Raw genomic sequence first — 23,689 nt, 5'->3', positions numbered from 1 at the left:
ATATTATTGTTTAAAATATCATAGTTATTATTTTAAAAATTTAAATACAAGCCTACACATTAATGTAATTTAATATATAAACATAAAATTAAACACTATATATCACATATGAATAAGATAATGTATACGATATATAAAACATTATTTTTAGATTTTTTATTTCCAGAAGGCAGGTGCGGGGGGGAGGCGGGCGGCAGCAGGGGGCGGGGGCCGGGGCCGGCCCGGGCGCGGCGGGCGGGGCGGGAGGCGGCAGCAGCGGCCGGGAGCTTTGGCCGCTGGCTCTCTCGGCGCTGCGATGGCTCCGCTCCGCTCCGGCCCGGCCTGGTGGCGCCTCCTCTCCTTGGCCGTGCTCGGCCCCGTCTTCTGCGGCCGGCCGGGGCGGGCCGAGCCGGAGCCGGGCCCGGACCCGGACGTGGGGTCGGCGGCGGAGGCGGACCCGCACGGGCGGCACCTCTACAGCGCGGAGATGCTGCGGCACGGCGCCGCTGCTGCCCCCCACTTCGTCATGTTCTTCGCCCCGTGGTGGGTATCCGGAGCGGCGGAGCACGGCCCGGCCCGGCCTGGCCCGGCCCGGCGCCCTCCTGCCCGCCTCTTTCCTCCGTTGACGTGGCGGCGGGAGGCGGCCGGGCCGGCGGCTGGGGGAGGCCTCGGGGTCGCGCCGCCGCGAGTCCCAGCCGCCGGGCGCGGGCCGGGCGCCTTCCCCGAGGGCGGCGGAGGGGGACACGCGTTGAAGGGCAACTGGGGGCTGCGGGCGCCGGGGCGGGGAAGGCGGGGCTGAACTCTCGCGTGTGCCTGGCCCGGGCTTGCGCCGCCGTGCTGGCCCTCCCTATCGGCGGCTTCGGCTGGGCCGGCCGTGGCCGCCCCCTTCCCCTTCACGAGCGGGGCGCATCGGCACCCGGAGCGGGCCCGCGGGCTTGAGCGCCCGGCGGTGTCCCCCGCATGGGGCCTGCCGTGGGCTGTGAGGAGGCAAGCTGAGGCAGCGCCGGCTCTGCCGGGGCTGCGCTGGGCTGGAGCCGTCCCTGGCAGCTCTCCCTGTCCCCCCGAGACTGTTTCACGTCGTTCCCCACAGAGACCAAGAGCGTGTGGCCTCTCTCTGTGGGAGTAGTCGCAATTTGGTGACGGTCGCTTACCCTGTGGCCCCCCCCGGTCTCACAAATACTTTAGTCGCAGAAGATAGTGTTCTCTCTGCAATCAGGAAATTTAAGGATATGTTTGCAGCTAAATTAGTGTTAACGATAGTGCTCTGTCCCCTGAGGATGCAGGTAGCTGTAGCACAGCTGGAGAGTTCTCAGATTTGCAAGGGACCTACTGGGCTTTTGTCCTGGACTGGTACATTTGACAGAAGAATAGTTGGTAAGAGTGGGAGAACAGGGCTTTGCTGGATGTTACGGCTGTCAAGAGCACAGTACTTTCCAGGCCTTCCCAGTGGTTGTTCCTATTCTTTTTTCTTCGTCTCTTCCCCTACCCTTTTTTATCTAATTTGCTGATATCCAGTAGAGGTTATTGGGAGTGTTGTTGTTAGGCTTGGTTGGTTGTTGGGTTTTTTTTTGTTGTTGCCAAATTTTCTTAAATTTAGATAAAATAGAGTTAAGGGAATAATGTGCAAAAGTTACATGTTGATCCAAAGTTATCTGTTGGTACATGGTGTCGTTTAGGATACGTGAGTTGTGACACTCTTTGAAATCAACAGCAGAAAAGGATTTCCTTTCAAAACTGAGAACTACTACTTTTTTTGTTATTAACATCGACTTGTTTATGCCATACGAAAATGCTAAGCAAAAGCTTGAAAGAGCAGATGCCTTCCTATGTTCTCTGAAGATCACAAAAGTGGAGGGCACCTGACTTGCTGGTGAGGGACCTTTGCCTGAGCGTGCTGTAAGGCCTAAGAAATGCCTGTGCAGAGCAGGAGTGCTTCTGCTCTCTTCTATTTTGAGATGATAATACCTGTGTCTATCCAAGCTTTGACTGTTTCACAGGCATCCCTGAAACCAGATGAGCTTTTATCTTGGCACAGTCTTCATAGGAGACCCCGTGCCAAATGGGCTGTTGCAGAGTCCAGCGCGTGCTGCACATCCTCAGCGTGCATCAAAGAGAGCGCTGGCCTTGCAAACTTGGACTGTGCTGTGCCCTTGAGAGCGCTGGGGATCTCTGCCCAACTCGAGTGTGAGGGAGCTGTGTCGATTCCCAGACTTGTTGTGGCTTCCCTGGACGTTCTTCTCACCCTTAGTAAGCCTCCTCCAGACCTCTGGTCTCAGCTTGAGGGTCCTTGCTCTGAACTCCTGGCTCCTGACAGGGAGCAACAGGGCCAGGTTTTGGGTCCAAGGGGAAGAGAAGGAAAGAGGGAACATCCAAATGCTTGAGAGGAGTGCTTAGACTTACCAGTGGTTTTGTAGTCAGTGGGATCAGGCGGCAACCTGACAGCCCTGGAGTCTATATCAGAGCCTCTTGCCCTATTCCTAGGTGATGTTAATGTGCTAATCTCCTAATGCTTCTCACAGAGGAATGCGTTTTGGCACTGCTCCCTGTAGTTACAAGGGAGAAGCCTAGCAAAAAACCCAACATTCAGCTAGGATCGTCTTTCAGATTGCTGTGGACACTGCTAATGTTGCATCATCAATGCTACCAGTAAGAGTTGGGCTAGACAGAGCCGACATAGCTCTTCTCTTCTGGATTCTTAAAACAAATGTTGCTGAGGGCCTCACTCCCATGAGGTTCTTCATTTGTTTCAAATATTGTGGGCTACTCCAGAAAGAGAGCATTCCAAGTAATTGCCATCGGATGTCTAAGGTTTTCAATCATCAGGCTGTCCCCCTTGGTAGCTATACTTGACAAGAGACAGAACCATGAGCAGGTTACTCTCTCGGTGGCACTAGATATTCTTAAGATGTTGGCCATGCCAGTTGTATGTCTACAGAGGAATGAGGTTCCCCTGGTTTCTTATAATATCAAATGAGTAGTTTCATTGCATTATTTTGACCATTACTGATCTTTTCAACATACATGGTCTCTTGGTAAATCTCTGGAAGTCCACTGAGCTGAAGCAGACTTGATCACCAGAGTTTGTTGCTGTTGAATTGAACTCTATTGACTGGATTTTACCTTGGTTGGATTCTTTTGCCCAGAGTGAGACTGGTCCTGTGCTGCTTGTACCGTTATACTTGTCTATCCCAGGGTCTACCAACATTTTTAATTGGATAATGATTTGTGCTATATCTTGCTGTGGAACTGCCCTTGCTAGCTGCAGAGCTTGAACTCTACTGGTGGCCTCCATAAATGTCTGTGTTCACCGCTGACTGCAGAGGGCTTATGAGTAACGGCAGTTTTGACATATATGGTCCTTACGTACCTTTACCTCCCTCCTTGTAATGGCCCAGGAAGTCCACCATGCAGTTTTCTAGATGAGAAGTGCTGATACTGTAGGAGAAGCTCTGACTTGGCAGCATGAGGTAGAGCAGCCTGGCACTCTATAGATACTGCCACAGCAAAATAATCTTCAGGCACACGCCCTCGTGGCACACAGTTCCTCAGATTTAAAATGGGCAGCCTGTCTGCAAACTCTTACGAATAACGTCCTTTCACCCTTACCTCCTGATGCTAGTGGTGTACAAGAAGCAGGGGTTTGTTTTCTTTTTTAGTTTTTTAGAAATGTGGATCTTTCCTACAGCCTTGTTAGTCTCTGCTGGATCTTCATTTATGTTTGTGAACAGGGGTTATGAATGCTTGCAGTTGCCTAGCCCATGTAGGGAAGGAAGAGCAGGACTCCTCATTCATGCCAAGGTCTTCACTGTCCCCAGTGGTAGAACTGGCTGCTCCTCCAGCCCCCCCATGTCCTGTAGAGTGGTAGCAATGAAAGACTGTGTAGGTACATGGGGCCAAGGGAGGCGTGTGATGTTGCATGGTCTTGCTCTTTTTATTTTTGACTTCTCTGGTTTTATATATTCTGCAGCTATACATTACGAATTCCGGAAAAAGTATTTTGGGGACTGTCTTGTCTTGTGTTTCCTTCTATGTAATACTGAATTTTTTTGAAAACCAGGAATGACTAACTAGTTGATTACTGATTCAGATATGAGCCTTTTTCCTGCTTTATTTTCAATTTCAGCTCAATCTGAAGAAGGAAGGGAAAGGGGAACTTTGTGTATAGCAGAGATCACAGTGTTATATATGGACAAGGCAGCGCTGTTCTGCGCTTCAAAAACAGCTGATTAATTTCTTGAGATTGCCTTGCCTAGTTTTCCATGCTCTGTTCTTAAAACCAGTCAGTATTCATTTGGTGTTTAAAATCCCTGCAACTGCTAGGGAAAGGGACCAGGGAATCCAAAATCCTCCTTTAATTCAAGCTCCATGAAAGAGTTGACTATGGATGGACTTAAGTCTGAAGTTATATTTAAGGAATATTTAATTTTAGTAATAACACATTGTATCCCTTTGCCATGACAATTCAGAGTAAGATCATAAGGGAGGTTGTATTCCCCCACGTAGTGGGAGTATGTGTGACCCACTGCAGCTGACTGTAATAGGACCTTATTAAGGTTGGAAGACGTTCTTTATGTTGAAGTAAATCCTGAGGGTTTTTTTTTTTCTTTATGATATCAGGATACCTGGAAAGGTATGAATCCATGCAGCTTTTCTACAAGTGGACTCAAAACCAGTTGTATAAGTGAAACTGTTTTAAACGGGAGCGACTTCCTCCAAAGTCCTAATGGTGTTTTAATTGTTACTTACAAAGCAGACTGTCTAGGTCATGCCAAGGGCAGTAACAGCTTTCATACTGTCAGGTTGAGAATGTTTTCTGTTAATCCAATTATGTATTTTTAGATGTCTTGGAGGCTTGGCAAAAGCAGCCGCTGAAGAGAGAGGAAAATCCATTTCTTAAAATTTTTCATTGTAGCTATAGGAATAGGGAATTGCTGTAATGACTTGAAAGACTAGGAAAACAATGAGAAGAATAATAGCCATTTTCTGCTTCTGGGGAGCTGCTATTGTAGCAACTGTATGAGGTCAGTTTTCTGAGTATATGTAGATGTAATTAGTTGATGGTGTGCTGCTGGGGCAAAGCACAGTACAGGAGGGTTTTGAGGAACCCTGTTCAGAAATCAGTCCTAATGCATTTTCGTATCTCGCGAGTTACAATTCCTGTGATGCATGCAAGAGGCTAGAAACCATTATCTCCTTCCCTGTTGCTAAAATATACGGTATTTTTAAATGTTAGAGTGGAAAGCAAGCTACACAGCCTTGCAGGACTTTTCTAGAAAGCTGGAAGAGCGAGAGTGCTTTTCATAATAGCCTCACTAAATTCAGGGGGCGTTCAGTAGGCTTTGTAATGTAAAAGGATAATAGCAAGAAGTTCTCATTGCTTGATGATTTTTACATGAGATGCATTTGCAGCATCCTACAATACTTAATAGTAGTCATTGTTGCTTAGCGTAACAGTGCTCAAGTATGGAAAATTTCTGACTGCACTATTTTTAAATTTCTCAAAATCTCTGACCATTCTGCATATGACTTTTCCATAGATTCATTCCCCTCTAAAAGTGAGCAACTATTAAGCAAATACTTTGTTCCATCTGTCACAGGTGTGGACATTGTCAGCGTCTCCAGCCAACTTGGAATGATTTGGGAGATAAATACAACAACATGGAAAATCCACAGGTCTATGTTGTTAAAGTGGATTGTACTACAGATACTCCACTGTGCTCTGAATTTGGCGTCCGAGGATACCCTACGTAAGTATAAAAGGATGTCTGCTTCTATTTCTTTCTTTTTTGGTTTTCCATGATGCTCTGCCAATTTGTTGAAGCTAACTTCTAAGCTATATTTTTTCATGGGTTTCTTTGTAGCCCTTTGGAACTCATGTGTTCATTTTAAGCCTTTTTACCATGTTGCCAAGTATCATATGATACATACTACTCCTACTCTCTTTTTTTTTTTTTTAAAGAAACTGTTTTATGTCTTGGAAGATGGCTGTGTTTAAATGAAGTCCAGAATTGTCCTTTTTTCTGAAAGTGCCTCTTTCTCAAGCAACAGTACATTATACAGCCATGATATGCATGATAGAGCTGGTCTTTGGTAACGGTACTTTTCAAAATAACCTGTCACAAGCTCATCAGCACACTGATGAATTCATATTGTGAATATACATTCATAATTAATGTATAGATGGTCTCTTACATTTTTGAGTGAACTTGATGCTCAAATTAATAGTATCACTTAGCAGAGCAGTGGTGATATTGTACAGACTTTTTTTTAGGTAATTTTGCTTATATTGATCTAGGAGAAATTCATATGGAGTTTAAGGTTGTTAAATTTATCCTGTTTTAAAGGATATATGCCTTACTGCCTCAGCTTTGGTAGGCAGAACATGATCTAGAGTATCTATGAGAGGTCAGCCTGGACAGTGCTTTTGGGTTAGATACGTGTGTTCCCATTTTAGCTGCCAAAATTTTTCACTTGTGTCTTCTTTAAAGCCACTTGCAAAAATGGATGGGATCATTTAAACTGCTTTACTAATTACTCATCGTAGTTGGAGGTGGGTGGAGAATGTCGTCTTCTGTAGCCCTTCCACAGCCTGTATTTTTCAGTTTCCTTCCCTTTGCTCACTTTGTCTGGTGCTGCTGCTGACTCCAGCAACAACCTGAACTTGACATACACTCCTGGCTGCACCCACTTGGACACAGATGAGTGTGTGTTGAGAGTTATAAATAGCGAAGTCCTTGTTGAAATAGGAATTGTACTTAAGAGCAGTTTGTGACTTAGTTCCACTAGAAATACCAAGAAACAATGAATATTACAACTCTACTTTGATGTCCCCAAAAGTGAGCATTGGTCATTTTTGCATATTTGAATAGATTATTGTGGTGCTGTTCCTTGTAAAATAGAAAAAGTGGCAGAGATTTTGGATAAGAAAAAAAATGAACAAATGTATCATTGTTTCCCTCTCCTCTAAGGTTATTTAATATCTAGGAATAGTTAGCCCTTGCTTTCATCTACTTGAAAAGTACAAATGATAAGGCAGTCATCTGCTAGTTACAGAAATACAGAGATGAAGGGGAATTCATGATACCGATTCTCTTCCTGAGTCAGTTTTAACTAGCCTGTTTTTAAAAACCTCCAGCGAGGGAAACTCCACAGCTTCCTCAGGCACAGAGGGATTGTCGCAAGTCCAGGATGTGCGGGTCCCTGCACTGCTTTTCCAAACATCCGTCAAAGGAAAGGTTGCATGCCCTTTCCATCCCCTGAGAGTGAAACTGGCTGAGCAGGTCCCAGCACTCATTAGTACAGTTGTCTCAGGAGTATTTGGTGCTGCAAAATACTCTTCTCAACTGAACTACAGAAAATTTACCCTCATTTGAGGAAAATGAAAGTGCTGCTGGCTCTTTAAGCTGATAGCTTTTTTTTCTTGTTACTCTTCAAAAATATTACCATGAGGTGTATTTTAGGTGTTCTGTTTAATTTTTGTTGTTTCCTTCTTATTATGAAGTTGCTCTTTCCCCCCTCCCCCCCAAAAAAAACCATTTTGACCTTTTACTATCACAAGGAATATTCATGAATACCTTAAATAGAAAAGGCAGTGGGAGTTCCTGTCTCTTTTGAATGTATTTGCATTTCGGGGTTTTTCAACACTTTCATATGTTCATTTTTTCCAACTGTGGAACAAGAAGAGAGAGAAAAACATTTCAAGAAAAAAAAAAAAAGGCAGTACAAAATGGCAGCTTGGCAAGGGGAACTGAGGGCTAGGTGACAGTAGTAATTGAAACTATGATTTGATTTAAAAAATAAGACTAGGCCAGAAGTCGGTATTGCCCCTTTACCAAATATAAACTACGTAAAGCTTCTACTATTAAGTATTTAAGTTAAAACTTAAATATTTAGTAGTAGAAGCTTTATGTAGTTTATGGAAAAGTTTTGATAGGAATTATTAAATGTTAGAATCATGAAGTCTTTAATACCTACAAGCAGCCACTTATCTCCTTGTCCTATTGACTTGTTTCAGCGTGTTTTTAATCAGTTTGATACCACATGAAAAGTCCTACATCTGACGAGCAGTCAGGGAACAAAACATGAGAAAGAAATTCCTGGGAACCTAAGCATTGGATATTTCTCCTTTGGCAGTGGTGAGGGGTGAACAAAACAAAATGGATGCTTTTGACAAACTGAAATAGGATTCATAGGCATAATGAATGAATAAGAACTGAATGCTGCAGTGGTTTATTTGCTCTTGCTTATTGATCAAAGTAATATTAGACTATGTTGATTTTTAACATGGTATTTCTTTTTTGCTATTTTTAAAATCTCTTTTAAAAGCTTACATGGAAATGAAAAAGTCTCCTAAGTTCTAGCCATGACCCTTTTAAGTTGAGGGAGGTGCCTGATGCTGTTGTTAATAGTTAAGAGAGCTGTTACTGCAGCCTGAGCTGCATTGCTGTGGATTAGCAAAGCATGTTAGCTTTCAGAGAACGTCCCTGTGTGAAACTTTTTGCCTTACTCTTTTCTACATTTTGATCCTTTAGGCTAAAGCTGCTTAAACCAGGACAAGAACCTCTGAAATACCAAGGCCCTAGGGACTTCCAGGCACTGGAAAACTGGATGTTGGAGAAACTAAATGAGGAACCATCTGTAAGTGAAAAGGAAATAGTAAAAGGAAATATTCCCTTCTGCAGACTTGCTTATCTATCATTTCTATTGGTTAGGTTTCATTTTCCCAGAGGAAATCTGCTCCCAAGAATAAAAGTGAGGTGGCAACAACAAAATGGAACAGCTTCCACTAAGTCAGAATAGCAGTTGAAACTGTCATCCTGTGACTGCCCTTTGCTTCCTGTACCTAAAACTACAGTACATCATGCAGTTTTTCATGTTTAGCATGTTGACATTTTAAGATACAATTTAGTGTCAATTCAGTTGACAGCTGTAGGCCATAATGTCTCTAGAATAAGAAAAGCAATTTAACTGTAATACATGATAAACTGCATTTGTGTTGGCCTTAATTGACCTCTTAAAACATGGATGCCATCCTTAGCTCAGTTCTTATCTGATAATGTTGTAGCCTAAAGAAAGGGTTTAAAATAATCAGTTAGGTAAGTTAAGCTAATATCACTAGGAAAACCCTTGAGTTTAGAGATAGCACTTACATATAGTAGCCAAGCCTTGCCTAAAATTAAATTTATTATTCCTGGTTTTAATCAAGGTAAAGCTTTAGTGATTGCTGAACCACAATGAGAACATGATTATATTTAAACAAATCTGGTGTTTTTAATAATTAAATGCTAAACTATTTTAAGAAATGTACTTTGAAGTTCTTAAAAAAAAAAATCTTTCCAGCTCTGACCCTAATATCTAGAAAATAGTTCACCTGCAGCAAATCCATTGGCACTTCAGCAAAAGCAAGTTGCCTATAAAGCGTTTGCTCTTTTCTTCTTGTTGTTGCCTTCATGGAGCCATTAGGTACCTCTTCTCTGCATTAGGGGAGCAGAAAATAGCTTTTTCACTAGCTATTTTTAAATAGCCCAAAGACTGCTGAAACTGGTGCTATGGCAGATGTGGGTGATGTATGATGCTACGGAGGAACTGTTACGTAATCTAAGCGTATTAATATATGGTGATGTGATGAATGCCATAGCAATTACTGTGCTCTGTGACTATACTACAGCACAGTGAAAAACTCTGTTTTTCCAATGACTGTGATAGCTCTTTCCTATGTGGTAGTCTTTTTCACATTTTGCTGTGACGTAGTTGTTTGTTAGGGAACATCAAATACCTAAATCAAGCTAAATAAGGACGTTGATTTAGGAATTTGAAATTTCAGAGTACAGGGCTTACAACGCTACCACAGAATGGTGTGATACAGGAATCAAATATTGTATATTTACTGTACAAGACAAATAAAAGTTAATTTTTCTTGTTAATAGGATCCAGAAGCTGATGTGGAACCACCAAAAGCCCCTGAACCTAAGCAGGGAATGTATGAACTCTCAGCAGACAATTTCAAGATGCACATAGCAGAAGGTAACTATTTTTTCATAAACAACAGGTATTTGTTTACGGAGACATCAGTAGTGAGAAGTCTGCATCAGAAATGTTAGTTTTCAAGGCACCTCCTTTCCACTTTTATTTTCCAGTAATACCTAGTGAAAGAGGATGAAACTACACACTGTGTAAAAGTGCGGTAGTTTAATTACATACTGCACACCATGAGAAAGTTTAAGCATGGCAGTCCACTCAAAGCAGTGAAGTTAAGGCCCCTAATCACGTGGAAGAAGCTAGTGGAGCTTGCTCGACTAAACTGTTTCTTTCTCCAGGTTCCTTGCTCAGTCACAGTCTTGCCACGCGCTCTGTTTTTGCCAGCCCCATTTCCTCTTTCCCTAGGTGCTGGCTTGTTCTTACTCCCAGGCTGCTCTTCTAGATGAATATAATCCACCTTCTTCCTCCTTACTGCCCCCGTCCCACTCCAGTCTGGCCCCTTATTATTATTGTTTAGCTTCCTTCCTCCAGAATTTAATGTGGGCAAAACACTTCGCCTCAGTTTGGTCATTTTAAAAAATACTTTGTCTGGAAGCTTTTAATGTCAGAAGTGATACCTAACATGGGAAATTTCACCCCCCGCATGGTGGGGTTTTTAGAGAATGAGCAAGATCTTACAACACAAACTTTGGGCTGCCGTAACAACAGACGATCCTACCATCTCTCTCTGTTTTCCTAAAAACAAAGGCCAGATTAAATTAGCTCTGTGCCTGTGTGATACCACCAGTGAGGGAGATACTAGAGCTTCTTAAAGTAACCATTAACTAATTAGAAATATTTTCAAGGGTAAAAGAGCATTTTTTGCAGCTAACTTAAAATTTCCCAACCTGTGTGGCTTAACACAGAATTACATCAAAATTCTTCATGGATTCTTCTATAAGCCATCAGGGAGATGCTAAGTATTAAACAAATTTACAGTCTGAGAAGATAGTTAGGTTTGGTTAGGTTTAGTGTATGTGTAAATGTTTCAGTATTCTTATTTTCCGTCCACTGGCATTCATAGAGGAGACATTCTCATGGTCATATGTGACGGTTGAGCAGGTTTATGATCTGTAAAGCTGTTGTCCTCTCTTGACTTCAGTTACAAGAAGTTCAGTGCTTAAATTTAGCAGGAGGCTTAGTAGTTCCAGCTGGAAGGTTGGCTTTTGGTCTTGAAAAGTGTCCCTTTACCTTTTTGGTGTTCTGCTGGGGAGGAGAGTATATCACAGAGTATGTGCTGTAGAATAGCTGATTTTGACTAGATGTTCTTAGTCATTCACAAGAAATTTCAGTTTGCAGTTTACTTGACCAAAGCAAAGCAAGTCAATTAGTTTGAAAGTATTCTTGGTGCAGAACAGGCAAGTTAGAGTACACTACTATTGCAGTTTACATTTCCTAGTTATTTTGTGACATCTTTCCTCTTACCTCCTTTTGCCAACAAGCCCTCAAACTAGAAATAAATTCTAGTAATATCAGCCCCAAAGCAGTCTTCAAAGGATTATGAATAATTCTGTTAAAAAGAGCTTTTCTCCAGTTGCTGGTGTTTCCTTCAAATTAATTTGATTTTTTTTGTTGTTTTAGTTAAGTTCATTTTTATTTTGCATTATCAGAGCCTTGCCTTGATGTGTGCAAAAGCATGCAGCATCTTGAATTAATAGTAATCTTAATTGAAGGAAATTACGTATTCTGGTACTCTGCAATTAAGATTATACTTAAGCTAAACATTAGTAGGAGATAGTACAGAGACTCTCCTCTCTATAAAACACCGCAAAAATCCACTAGAGGCAGCGATTTCTGAATAGTTGACATGAAAATACAAAGGTCAGAAAAAGGAGAATGGAAAGCTGAACAATATTATTTAGGTAGTTCATGAACTTAAAGCAGTGGTGTTTCCTAAGGAACGTTTAAGTCTAATACTTGCTTTCATTTATGCTGTTCTAAATACATCTTCCTTGGTGGTTCTTTCTACTCTGTAATAGGGCGAGTGATTGACGTGGTAGAATTAGACATTGTAGCAAATGGTTATGTTTTAATATCATTTGTTGGCTTCAGGTTGTGAAGCTGTTTGGATTTTCAGGGAAATTGCCAGCACTGTGGGACTGCATACAGTATTGAAAACCTAACTGCTGAAGTATTCTGGCCTGGCCTTTGATTCACAGTGTTTCCTATCTTTACCTCAGGAAATACCATGATAAATTTGCAGTCTGAGATTAGTACCTAGTCTTTAATTGCAGCCAAATCCATTCCAGATGAGTTAAATCTTTTTTTTTTTCTCCTTTGCCTTAAAAGGTAATCACTTTATCAAATTCTTTGCCCCTTGGTGTGGTCACTGCAAGGCTTTGGCCCCAACCTGGGAACAGCTGGCTCAAGCCTTTGAGCATTTGGAAACTGTCAAGATTGGCAAGGTAGGTGAAGCGCTCTTAGTCTGAAAATGTGTTTTGTGCAAATGAATGTTTCAGCCAAGTATCATGCATTTCATGCTGTGATTTGCAAATAACGGTTGTTTTGTTTGTCACCTCTGAAATCCTTTTATAGTCATAGTTTCTATTTTAATTTTGAGATGTTTTTTTTTTTTTCTTGCACATCCACAGTTGACAGGACTCCCTTATTTTAAGCAAGGACTTCTTAGAAACACAGCTAGCTCCCTGTGTTTCAGAGAGAGATGGGAGTAAGTCTACTACTTCAGATGCAGGAAAATATTTTGAGATTTGTTTTTTCTTATGCTTCTCCTTTGTCAGAACTTGATAAGACTTCCATATTTATTTTGAGTGGGAAAGTGACTTCTAATTTGCTCTTTACAGCATTGCATTCCTTAGCAAGCTTTAGACCCAGAGGGCTCCTTATGATTAATTATTTCTTTTCTTCTTTTTTTTTTTCCCCCTCTTTACCCCCATAGAACTTTCTAAAGGTTTCAGGGGGTCTTCCACGTTAAAAACTGATATTTTGTCCTGCTTTACTATTTCTCTTAGGGTTGATAACCAGGTTCTGTGGTGTATTTACCATGCAAGCTTGTTACTTGTACGTGGAGTGACTTCTGTGCAGAGGTATGGAGGTGGTCTGGCAATTGCAGTTACTGGCTTTATTTGCTGACCCATACCTGAGTCCAGGTGGCTCATGATATGAATTCCTCTGTATTTGCCAGTGGTGGAAAACTGACTGGGCTCAACTTCCATGTCCTTAAGCTTTCAGAGTGGTTCCACTGATCTGAAAGACTGCGTAACGTTAGCAGTCAGTCCTGCAGAGGGACAAAAACCTGGCTCTCTCCCCTGCCTCTGCCCTCGTAGAGCTTTCAGCTGTTACTAGGGGTGATGAGCTTGACTTCTTTTTTTTCCTTTTTAATTATTTTTATTTTTAATGCTTTTGAAAATCCGCTAATTCAGATACACTGTAGATGTACTGAGCAGGTCAGCATAGTTAAACTTCAGAGAAGACATACATATAATTTTGAGACGTGGTGGATATAAAATCAGATTCCCTCTGTGAAATAAAGTATCAGAGGCTATTGTTCCTTTGCTAGCATCTATACCAAATGTTGCATCTGCTGATATACTTTTTGAGCACCTGGAATGCTTGCTGTCTGATAAAATCATTGCTTAATTTAAGTATCTTCTTGGAGTTACAGTTCTCTGTTATCCAGAGAAAAATAAAAAAAAAAAATCCAAAATTCCTGTTTTATTCCATTGTCTGTTGTGTTCACCGTTACTGTTATTGATATTTGCTATTTAATGCAGCCACTAAGATTTGTCTCGATGCCTAGACAATTTTATGTAAGTGTATACATTACGAAACTATTTGAAACATGTCTTGGCTAAGATTGCAAGTCTGTAAGTAAATAGGAAACACAACTGTTTCTAAGAAGATTGAATTGTGGCCTTAGTGTAATCTGGGGGAATAGTGTCTTGACAGCAGTGATACCTACTGGCAGGATGCTGTTTAATCTTTAGAATTGATCTTCAGTGATCTGGAGCAAAGTGTTTCTAATGTAAAACTCAAAATCCAAGTGCTGTGTTGAGCAAAGGCTCCAGTGCTCAATTTATCTTTTTTTTTTCCCTCTGCTTCAGAAAAGATTATGAACTGGTAACTTTACAGAATGGTTTATGACATATTAGAATTAAATGTTGCTATGCACTTGGAACTTCCCTTGGCGCAAAGTTAACTTGCTAGCTGTTTATTGTTGTTTATTGTTACATGTTGACTACTACTAAAAGAGTAGTCTTTTCAAAAATGGATGAGCCAATATATCTTCACTTTAAAGCTCTCACCCATTAGCGATTTGTGTCTTATTGTCCATGCAGTGATTTTATTCACTGAGAATACCAAGTACTTGTTTTTATTGGAATATTTAATTATGTCTTCATTGTTCTTTGTAGCTGTTACTACTTCATTCTATCTGTACCTCCCTCCCCAATCCCTTCTTAAAACAGAAGTCACACACACACAGCCTCCCAATTATACAACCAAACCACTGTTTGGAAAGCAGACACAATCATTCTCAATACAGTACTTGGTAGTGAGTTTTGCCAAGCCATGTATTGCTTGTCCCTGTATTTTTCTGAGATTTTAAACGTAAGGGAGGCTATGATGCTTGTTGTGTATTTATCGTATGCACTGAATGCTTTGTATTTCTTTTCAAAATGTAGGTTGACTGTACCCAGCATTACGAAGTCTGCTCTGAAACTCAAGTTCGTGGCTATCCCACACTCCTCTGGTTTAGAAATGGTGAAAAGGTGAGTCTGCAAGCTCAGCAAAAGATCAGGCCATTTCTTTTTCCGAATAATACTTGGACTATGCTTGCATACTGGGGAAAAAAAAAGATCAAATGGGCATGTAGCAAAGTCTGCTTGCGTGACAAAAGATGATGGAGATTTTGTCTGGTACTGGAAGAGTTATCCTTCATCCACAGATGAAAGTTAGAGCTTTTTGCTCTTTGTGCTCTGCAAATAACTGGTATGATGTTCATAAGTCTGTAAGTAGTAACTCCAGTTATGCTACTGTGTGAGAGAATTCTGGATTTACCTTCTCTTAATGCCTTACCTCCTATGGGATGCAAAAACATAGGTGAAATAGGAATAATAAACAACTATGTAATTTTCACAATGCGTATCAGAAAGTTTCTCATCTGCAAGTGGTGCTTGTCTGCAAATTTTCCATCTTATAAATCTGAACACTTTGTATGACACTGTGAGTGAGGGTCCTGTGGGCTCAGCTGACACTTTTCCTTGTAGCAAGTGAAAGAATTATAATAATCTGAAGTGAAGGGGAAGTACAATATTTATAAATACCATGTACATGAACAGCAGCCAATAAACATAAATAGTAGTGTTACTTACCATTTGTTTCACACTTTCAAGATAAAGTCTATGGATTAAATGGATATTTAAAATAGTTCTGCAAGCAGAGAACCCAGCATTCCTCTTTCAGCTCTTACCCACTAACTTGCAGAAGTTTTTTGTTCTTGTGCCCCATTCATCTTGCATTCCTTTTGGAACATCTACAGTACCAGAGAAATAAATTTTGCTACTCAGTCCATTTCAGTGTTTGTTGCTTCTGGCAGTTTTCCGCCACTCTGAAGAGAAAGCGGCTGTAAGTACATACCAGTGCCTGTGAGGTTTGGTATAAGCACCCCTATAAGACCAAACACTCCAGGGGATTTAAATGAAACAGCACCTGGATTTTCAAATCCCAGCCTGATTCCTACAGGAAATACACGGCCTTGTTACCGCTCAAGCAGCTGTTGCCAGCATCTATGGCAAATCCTGAAGACGTGAACGGAATGCCATGGAGAGGTTTAACAACTAGATAATCTTATTTATTATGAATATGCTTACACTTGGCAATCTTAGGTTTTGCTGATAATTATTTATTTGCTAATTATTTATTTGCTAGAATAACTCATGTACACACTTGCACAAACTATTTGATAATTGTAGGGTGACCAGTACAAAGGGAAGAGGGACTTTGATTCCTTAAAGGAATACGTGGATTCCCAACTACAGAGCTCTGGGAAAGAGCCACCAGCAGATAAACCCACTGAAGCGCCGCAGCCACCCGCAGAACCCACCCATGTTGAGGTAGGTGCTCCTGCACTCTGCAGCAGTGTTAAAAGCATTCAGCCTGTCCAAGTAGCCTGTCCAACAATTTTTAGATGTAAATTGTACCAAATATTTTCCTGTGTTGGGTTGTTTTGGTTTTTTTTAAAGCAATAATGAGTGGAATTAGATCATAAATCTTAGTGATACTTTTACTAACCTGGTGAACTGAAGTAGGTTAAAAAAAAAAATCTGGCTCCTTTTTTATGGTTGCAGTAAGTTGTTTAAGTAGAGTAGCATAAATGTGGTCTTTTTTGGTCTGTGGAACTGCTGGCATCTCGGCCTGTATGACAACAGATTTCATTGCTATGGAGATGAATGGTTCTTGCAAGATTCTCACTTGAACCCAGGAGGATGGTGCATACTGCTAAACCACTAAAAAAAAGCCAGGGTCCTATACTTATAGACTATCTGCAGAAACAACAAACAAGCAAAGGTTTTGAAGACTGATGTAAATGTGGCAAGGTAATGTGTGCCGTGACAAGAAAACTTGTGTTTGGAGGCTTTTTCTGTTCCAGGTTGTAGGAGCTACAGAGGTTATGAATGTTGCCAAGGAACTCGTAGAATAACTTTATCACCTTTGCATGGTTGTACATCATGTCATTCAGTTTTCTGTCTTACATCACTTTTGCATTTCATCTGCCCTTTTTTTTTTTTTTTTTTGCAGCTGAATATAAAATTGGTGAGGTTGAGAAATGAGGGATGGTTTTCAAGCACACTTTTTCATCAAGTGTGGAAAACCTACTTATGCCTAGAAGATAAGGGATGGTGATTTACACTCCCTTGTGATGTAGAATGAAGTTATTGATGCTTTTAAATTAGGTATTATTAATATAAATGCAGTTTATATGCAGCTGCTTACAGGAGAATATTGCTTTTCCCACTTGACTTTTCCAGCAGCATTACTCATCTTGCATAAAGTTGCTTACCAAACGCTGTAGACAACATAGATTTGCAATTTTCATACACCTCAAATTATTATTTTTTTAAATTGACCTCATATTTGGACGATACTAACAAGCTGTTGTTAGTACAATGCAGAAAGTAATTAGTTGTCTTTCTATTTTTATAGAAATAACACAAACCACATGTGATGCAAATTCCAACTTATTCCTTGCATGCACCAGCACACATACAAACAGGAAAAGACTGCGGGGGGATTTTTTTGCCGAATAATGGTAGACACAGTGTAGGGCTCAACTTTGTCTTTGCAATTTTACATCACAGCTTTGGATGCCACAATTTCTTGGTGGTTCATCTTCAGGCCCCTGGGTTCTGGTTTTGTTTTCATGAATTTTGAAACAAGGGGCTAGGTTTTGTAGCCAGCAAACACTGCAGCCCACAGCTGGTACCACAGGCAGCAAAAGCAATCAGTTCCAACTCCAAATTTGTGTCCCAGTGTTGAGCCCCTATGTGGATTCCCCCAGGTCTTACATGGGCCAAGTACATGCCAGCCCTTTCATGGAAGCTGTACTTTTATGTCCATGAGACTTCTTTCCTGCCAGACATCGCTAATATTACTCAAAAATGATCCAGACGGATTAAGGTAGAGTGACCGGCAGATGTTCAGATATGTGATTGCATAAGCTGTATTTTCTTAAGAAACCAAGCTAAATGAGCTATCTGATACTGAAATTATTTTTGTGGTTATATAGTTCACATTTGTATTCTGATAGTAATCTGCAGATCTTTAAAGTGTGTTTTACTATGTGGATCATGGGGAGGACATTTGTTTATGGGGTTTTCATATTTGGTATCTTAGACAAAAATGATCAGAGGGGTGGAACCCCTCTCCTATGGAGAAAGGCTGAGAGAGCTGGGGTTGTTCAGCCTGAAGAAGAGAAGGCTCTGGGGAGACCTTACTGCAGCCTTCCAGTTCGTAAAGGGGACTTATAAGAAAGATGGGGACAGACTTTTTAGCAGGGCCTGTAGTGATAGGACAAGGGGTAATGGTTTTAAACTGAAAGACGGTAAATTTTGACCACAAATAAGGCAGACATTTTTCACGATGAGGGTGGTGAAACACTGGCACAGGTTGCCCAGAGAGGTGGTAGATGCCCCATTCCTGGAAACATTCCAGGTCAGGTTGGATGGGGCTCTGAGCAACCTGATCTAGCTGAAGATGTCCCTGCTCATTGTAATGGGGCTGGACTAGATGACCTTTAAAGGTCCCTTCCAACCCAAACTCTTCTATGATTCCAGGACTGTAAATGATGTTTGGAACTTCTGTTTTAGGTACCCATGTAGGAAATTCAGAATAGAAGAATATGTATTTACTGTTAATTTTTCCTTAATTTAATAATTTGTAATTATTTAATAACTTGAAAGTACAATTTCTAATTTTTAAATAATTATTTTGAGGTAATAACACTTCAACTTAATGGAATAACTTAATTTCATGAACTAAGTTATTTACAGAAATGCTTATCGAGTACCTTTAATTTGTCATTTCAAGTTTCTTTTTGGCTTCTCTTCATAAAACTTTCTGGGTTTAAAGTAGAATTGGTAATACTGTCAGTTGCACTCTTGTTTTTGTTTTGCTTTCGTTTGAATTTGAAGATTTTATCGGCATGAGATTTATTTATATATTTTTAATCCCTCCCACCCTTAAGGATCTCACACAAAAAATGAAGCATGTTACACTTCTGTGCTCTCATATGAGACTGTCTGTAAGCCATGTGCTATCCTCCCATCACTCCTGATGTTATCAGGAGTAAAAATTCTGGCGTCCGTGAGTGTGGTGTGGTGATGTCCTCTTGACAGGCAAATACATGTTTCTGGTAAGAGTTTTTCTACGTGTGCAACGCAGGGATGTAGCAGAGGGAGAACGGCTGCCAAGACATCACTTAAATCCCTTATCAAACTCTCAGATGGCCATTACATGCTCTAAGCCAACTCCTCTTAGGGTTGTTCCTTGAAACATTTGCATGACTGTATTAAAATGAAGGTGATATTTTTTCCAACAACTGAAAATTTGGGTACAGGCAAATCCCCTGAAAATAGCGATGTTTTGCGTCTCCAATTATGGATGAGATTCATCATGGAATACACACTTCTCTACATCTCTCTAGGGGAGGAAAGCAGCTGATGGGTAAAGTGAGGTGTGCTGCTGTTACTCTTGTTTATATTATCGATATTATCTTTTTCAGTTTGAGTTTCCCTTTCAGGTAGCTAAAAGCTTGTTTGGCCGATGTTACGTATACAAAAAGTTTTGACTCTCTCTCTCCCTCCCCACCCCCCCGAACAGGCTGCAGTGCTCGCTCTATCTGAAAAAGACTTTGATGCAACCATTGCTAGGGGGATCACCTTTATTAAATTCTACGCTCCATGGTAAGAAGTTCATACCTGTTATTGTTCAGGATTATTGCTGGTCTAAGCTCTCAGTGCATTAGTTGCTGTAGGTCTTTGAGTTGTGTGTCATACTGTATTTGTTGTCTGGTTCTAAAATGTGAATTAACTGAAGAATGTATGTGTTGGCAAGAGTTACAGTGAAAAAGTTCGATCTGTTTTAGCTTTCTTGGGATCCCACTCTGTGGAAAGGCTGACAGAGAAGCTTTATTGTGTCAGCCTCCAGATAATGCTGGGGAGCAAGGAGAGTGAAGCTTTCTTTGCAGGCTTGGTGTGTTCCTATCCCTTGATGAGGGTATCGTGAGGGGAGCGTACCACCAGCGTTGAGAAAGGAGAGCCTGCTGGCCTTTGCGCCCTCTCCTGCCACAACCAGCCTCTCTTAGAAGCCTCATCTGAGCACCTGGGAATTGGTGCAGGCTGTAGAGCTATGGCTGCTACTGACAAAAATTGAATTTGCAAAAGTGGCAATTTTGAGATGTTCTTAAGAATATATTCCATGTAATATGTTCTCACAGTGACCCAGGATAGAAATGTCCAATGCAGACAGTGTAAGTGTAGATGCGCCGTGGGAGGCACTGAGCGGGGGGAGAAGAAAGTAATGTCCTACCTGGCATCTGCCGTTACTGGCACATCCAGCACGGCCTGAGACCCAAGCTGGGGTAAGACCTCAGTATTACAAAATCACAGAACAAATATTTCCCCCCCTTTTCTTACTGTTTCCCTTCTGAGACAAAATAAAAAAGAAGTTTTAAGTTTCTCTCTCTGCAAATTTCTTAGGAAATTTGCATGCCATCTTTCTCCATTTCCCAGTCTCTTAGCCAACAGAAGGAAGCCTAGTGTAGGGGAAAGAGATTAAAATTAAGCTGTATTTTACAGTGTGAAAGATAACACATCTCTGATTTCATCACCAGCCATCCCATTAATGCAGTATAAAATATAAAAAGATCTTTTGCTCGTGGGCATAAAAGGTCACTGTTACAAAGCAGCACAAGCGAACGCAACCCATATTTAAATGGGCTCAGGAGTATCAAAATATTCCAGCTTAACTTTGACAGTAGGCATGAATGTGTTTCTTACTGTAGGCAAGAAGTACCAGGGAAAGTTTTGTTTTACGTAATCATCTCAATGATGCAGTCTTTTCCAGTGTTGTCACCCTTTTTACCGCAGTGTGGTTTCCTGCTCGAGAGCCACTTCTATGCTCTCTTACGTCTGAAAGATCTGCTTTTGGATGTGGGCAAGTATCTGCCACCACTGTGTTAAGAAATACCCTGCCCATGCACACACACCTCCTTCACGTTTACTGCTCTTTCTTCACTCCCTTTATCCTTTCTGTGCACCGTGCGGGACTGAGACTCAATCCGTGCCTGTGCTGCTACTACGCCACCAGCAGAACTGTAAATTCAGTAAATTCAGTTTATACCTGTGCACAAAGCAGGTTCTGGTTTGATGGCTGAACCCAGGGCTTGTTGGCATATGTAGGAGTTTGTTGTCTAAGAAGCTTTTTCTGGAAAAGTTTCAGATAAAGAAATGCTCCCTTTTTAATTAACTTTTCTTAATAATACTGCACTTTAACTGTCTCCTCATCTCGTGAGATTCTAATGGGATGCTGCTGGATCTCACAGATACGATCAGTGCTGCATGGCAGGCTGAGGAATGGTGGTTCCGGATGCAGAGAGTCAAGTTCTTAAACCAGTGTGTGGTCCCTGGCTGCAATGATCAGAAAGCCACCGTTCAGGAAAATACTTCCTATATTTATGTAGCTGGTATCCTAGTTTTAGCTGTGAAAGTCAGGCTTATGTATGCAGTTGTAGTGTTCTGCGTATAAATGACCTTTTTCTCTTCCAAGTGGATTAACTCATGTAGGGCTCAGCAAACACTGTTATGTTGCTTGCTAGTTCTGTCTTTCAGTTAGTTTTGAATAAATATTAAGTTACATAGCAAGCATAAAATCATCCTGTTCTAGTAGGTTTTGTGCATGGTCAGAAATGCTGTTATACTGTCACTGCGTGTTAACAAGGTGGTTTAAATATACACTGGCTTGTATGAAGAACACTTTTGCAGAGACACATTTCATTATTTTTGTAAATGTCCTGATCCAGCCTCGAGGCAATCGCGGGGCTGTTTTAATAACCCAATTAAGGTGCAGCTGGGTTAGAATAGAATGAGCAATGCAGCTTTAAAGTCTAAAGTGCTTTGGGAATTCTTCTTGAAGGCAGTAAGAAGTTCAAGTTATGAACTTGGCTAAGCCAAGTTCAAAATATAAACAAAATTAATACTTTACTATAGCTCCTGCCATTTTATGGTATCATTTTCTCTCTTGACACTAGCGTTTCAGTGTGTGTATTGTGGGCTGCATTCTCATGTTGCTGTAGAGACATAAGGGAATAAAATAGAAACAGGCTTTTTGGTGTTAGTGATGATATAATTGGAATGATTCTCTATTTAATGCAAATCATAACAGGGCCTGATTTTTTAAATTTTTTTTTCCCCATCTGCTAAGTGAAGCTTAGTGACGATCTACCCGGAAGTACAGTGGTAGTGGTTAAACTTCAAAGCACCTTCAGTGAAAAAGTACATTAAACTACTGGAGTGTTCCTTAAAAACAGAATCTGTATTGACAAATGCCTCGGGCGATGCTACATTCGTCAAGGAGGCTGTTAGGAAATTTAGTAGGGAAATTGAAATCTTATTTAAATAATTAAACTCTGGCTGTGTAGCTTAGCATAATTGGCATATGCTACCTGAAGACTTAAATTTGTCCTACCCACATTCTATGCCTTACTTAAAACATGTTTGTTTCTAAGTGATTTTTTTTTTTTTTCATTTAAATATTCTCTGTGCTTGTCTGTCTTTGACTTCATATTCCTCTGTAGGGCAAAATGTTAATGCACCGACAACCAGCATACCATTCCAGACAAGACTAACAAAGGCCAGAAACTACTTCAGTGTGCTTAACTTGCATAAAATCACTCGTTTTCGTAGCTCATGTACTGACGTAATAGTGCAAGGCAGTTGGAAGGCCGAATCATTAGGGGATAGGAAAGGCAGCTAGTTAAACTTACAGCTATTGCAGCAAGACAGTAGAGAGAGATAGATAAACTGGAAGGTGTATCTGCTAAACAAATCTCTCTCTTTTGTTTCTAGGTGTGGTCACTGTAAGAACTTGGCTCCGACTTGGGAGAACCTTGCCAAAGAGCAATTTCCAGGTTTGACTGATGTCAAAATAGCAGAAGTAGACTGCACTGTGGAACGTAACGTCTGCAATAGATTTTCTGTAAGTGTGAAAGATCCGAAATGAGCGGGATAGTACTGTGTACCAAATGTTAGAGGCTCCAGCATGCAGCTGAGCTGGCTGCTGCCTTACGGGTGCCTGGTGACAGTGCAGCTGTGTTCTCCATTAGCCAAAAGAGAGGTCGTTCAGCACAGCACCTGGTGACACCATTTCTTTCCTGGACTGTTGGTTCAGACTCGGTCATTGTCACTATTGGATAAAGCTGAAGAAGCCCCTAATTTAAGAAGCCTTCCTCTGTGAAAGCACCAAAGCGGTCTTGTGGTAGCCAATGCAAAGTTCTGTTCCTAGGAAAAAAAAAAAGAGGTTTCTTTTGGTGCTGGTAGGCAGACAACCAAAGACAGAGCTGGAGCTGCCATTCCCAGCTACTGATGGAAGAGCTAGAGGAACATGTATTGTCCCATTCACTTAGAAATGTTCAGAAATTGCAGGTCGGCAGTAGATCTGCTGTGGTGTTTTGGGGTTTTTTGGGGGGAGGGAGGTGGGGTGGGTGGTGATTTTTTTTTTTTTTTTTTAATTAAAATGGCATATTGTTACAGAGGGGTTTGCAGGCTATTCAGAGTCAGTTAAATACAAGTGAAGGATACCAGTGAGTTTGGACATTAGTAACATTCTTTTTGGGGGGTGTGTGTGTCTTTTGAAGGTACGTGGTTATCCTACACTTCTGCTTTTCCGAGGTGGAAAGAAAGTCAGTGAACACAACGGAACGAGAGACCTTGAATCACTGCATAGCTTTGTCTTGCGTCAGGCAAGGGATGAATTGTAATAAAAGTCTGGATGCTCTGTCCCTGGCTGGCTTTGTACAGTAGCTGAGGGATTTCAGTCATTGCTAATTTTCAAATAGTGTATTGGGGGGGGGGAGTTGGGGATAGGGTCATATTTTTGGGTTTTTGTAGGAAAGTGAATGTACTAAACATTGGTATCTTCCCTCTGTGAGTGTGTTTGTTAAAGAAAGACATGCCACCCT

General features: G+C 41.1%; 1 protein-coding gene across 1 annotated transcript; it reads left to right on the top strand.

The window, feature by feature from the left end:
- Positions 1 to 109: 109 nt before the first annotated feature.
- Positions 110 to 23,643, top strand: TXNDC5 (thioredoxin domain containing 5). The gene is made up of 10 exons (XM_082014601.1): positions 110 to 522; positions 5,577 to 5,726; positions 8,511 to 8,616; positions 9,906 to 10,002; positions 12,286 to 12,401; positions 14,637 to 14,723; positions 15,927 to 16,067; positions 19,333 to 19,415; positions 22,578 to 22,707; positions 23,366 to 23,643. Exons 1-10 carry the CDS (start codon positions 296 to 298, stop codon positions 23,486 to 23,488), a joined length of 1,260 nt encoding a protein of 419 aa, XP_081870727.1. The 5' UTR covers positions 110 to 295; the 3' UTR covers positions 23,489 to 23,643.
- The last annotated feature ends 46 nt before the right edge of the window (positions 23,644 to 23,689 follow it).

The sequence above is a fragment of the Phaethon aethereus genome (genome assembly GCF_964289735.1).
Source record: "Phaethon aethereus genome assembly, chromosome: 2".
NCBI lineage: Eukaryota > Metazoa > Chordata > Aves > Phaethontiformes > Phaethontidae > Phaethon > Phaethon aethereus.
Note: the sequence above shows the minus strand (reverse complement) of the source record. Positions and strands in the feature narration are given on the sequence as shown.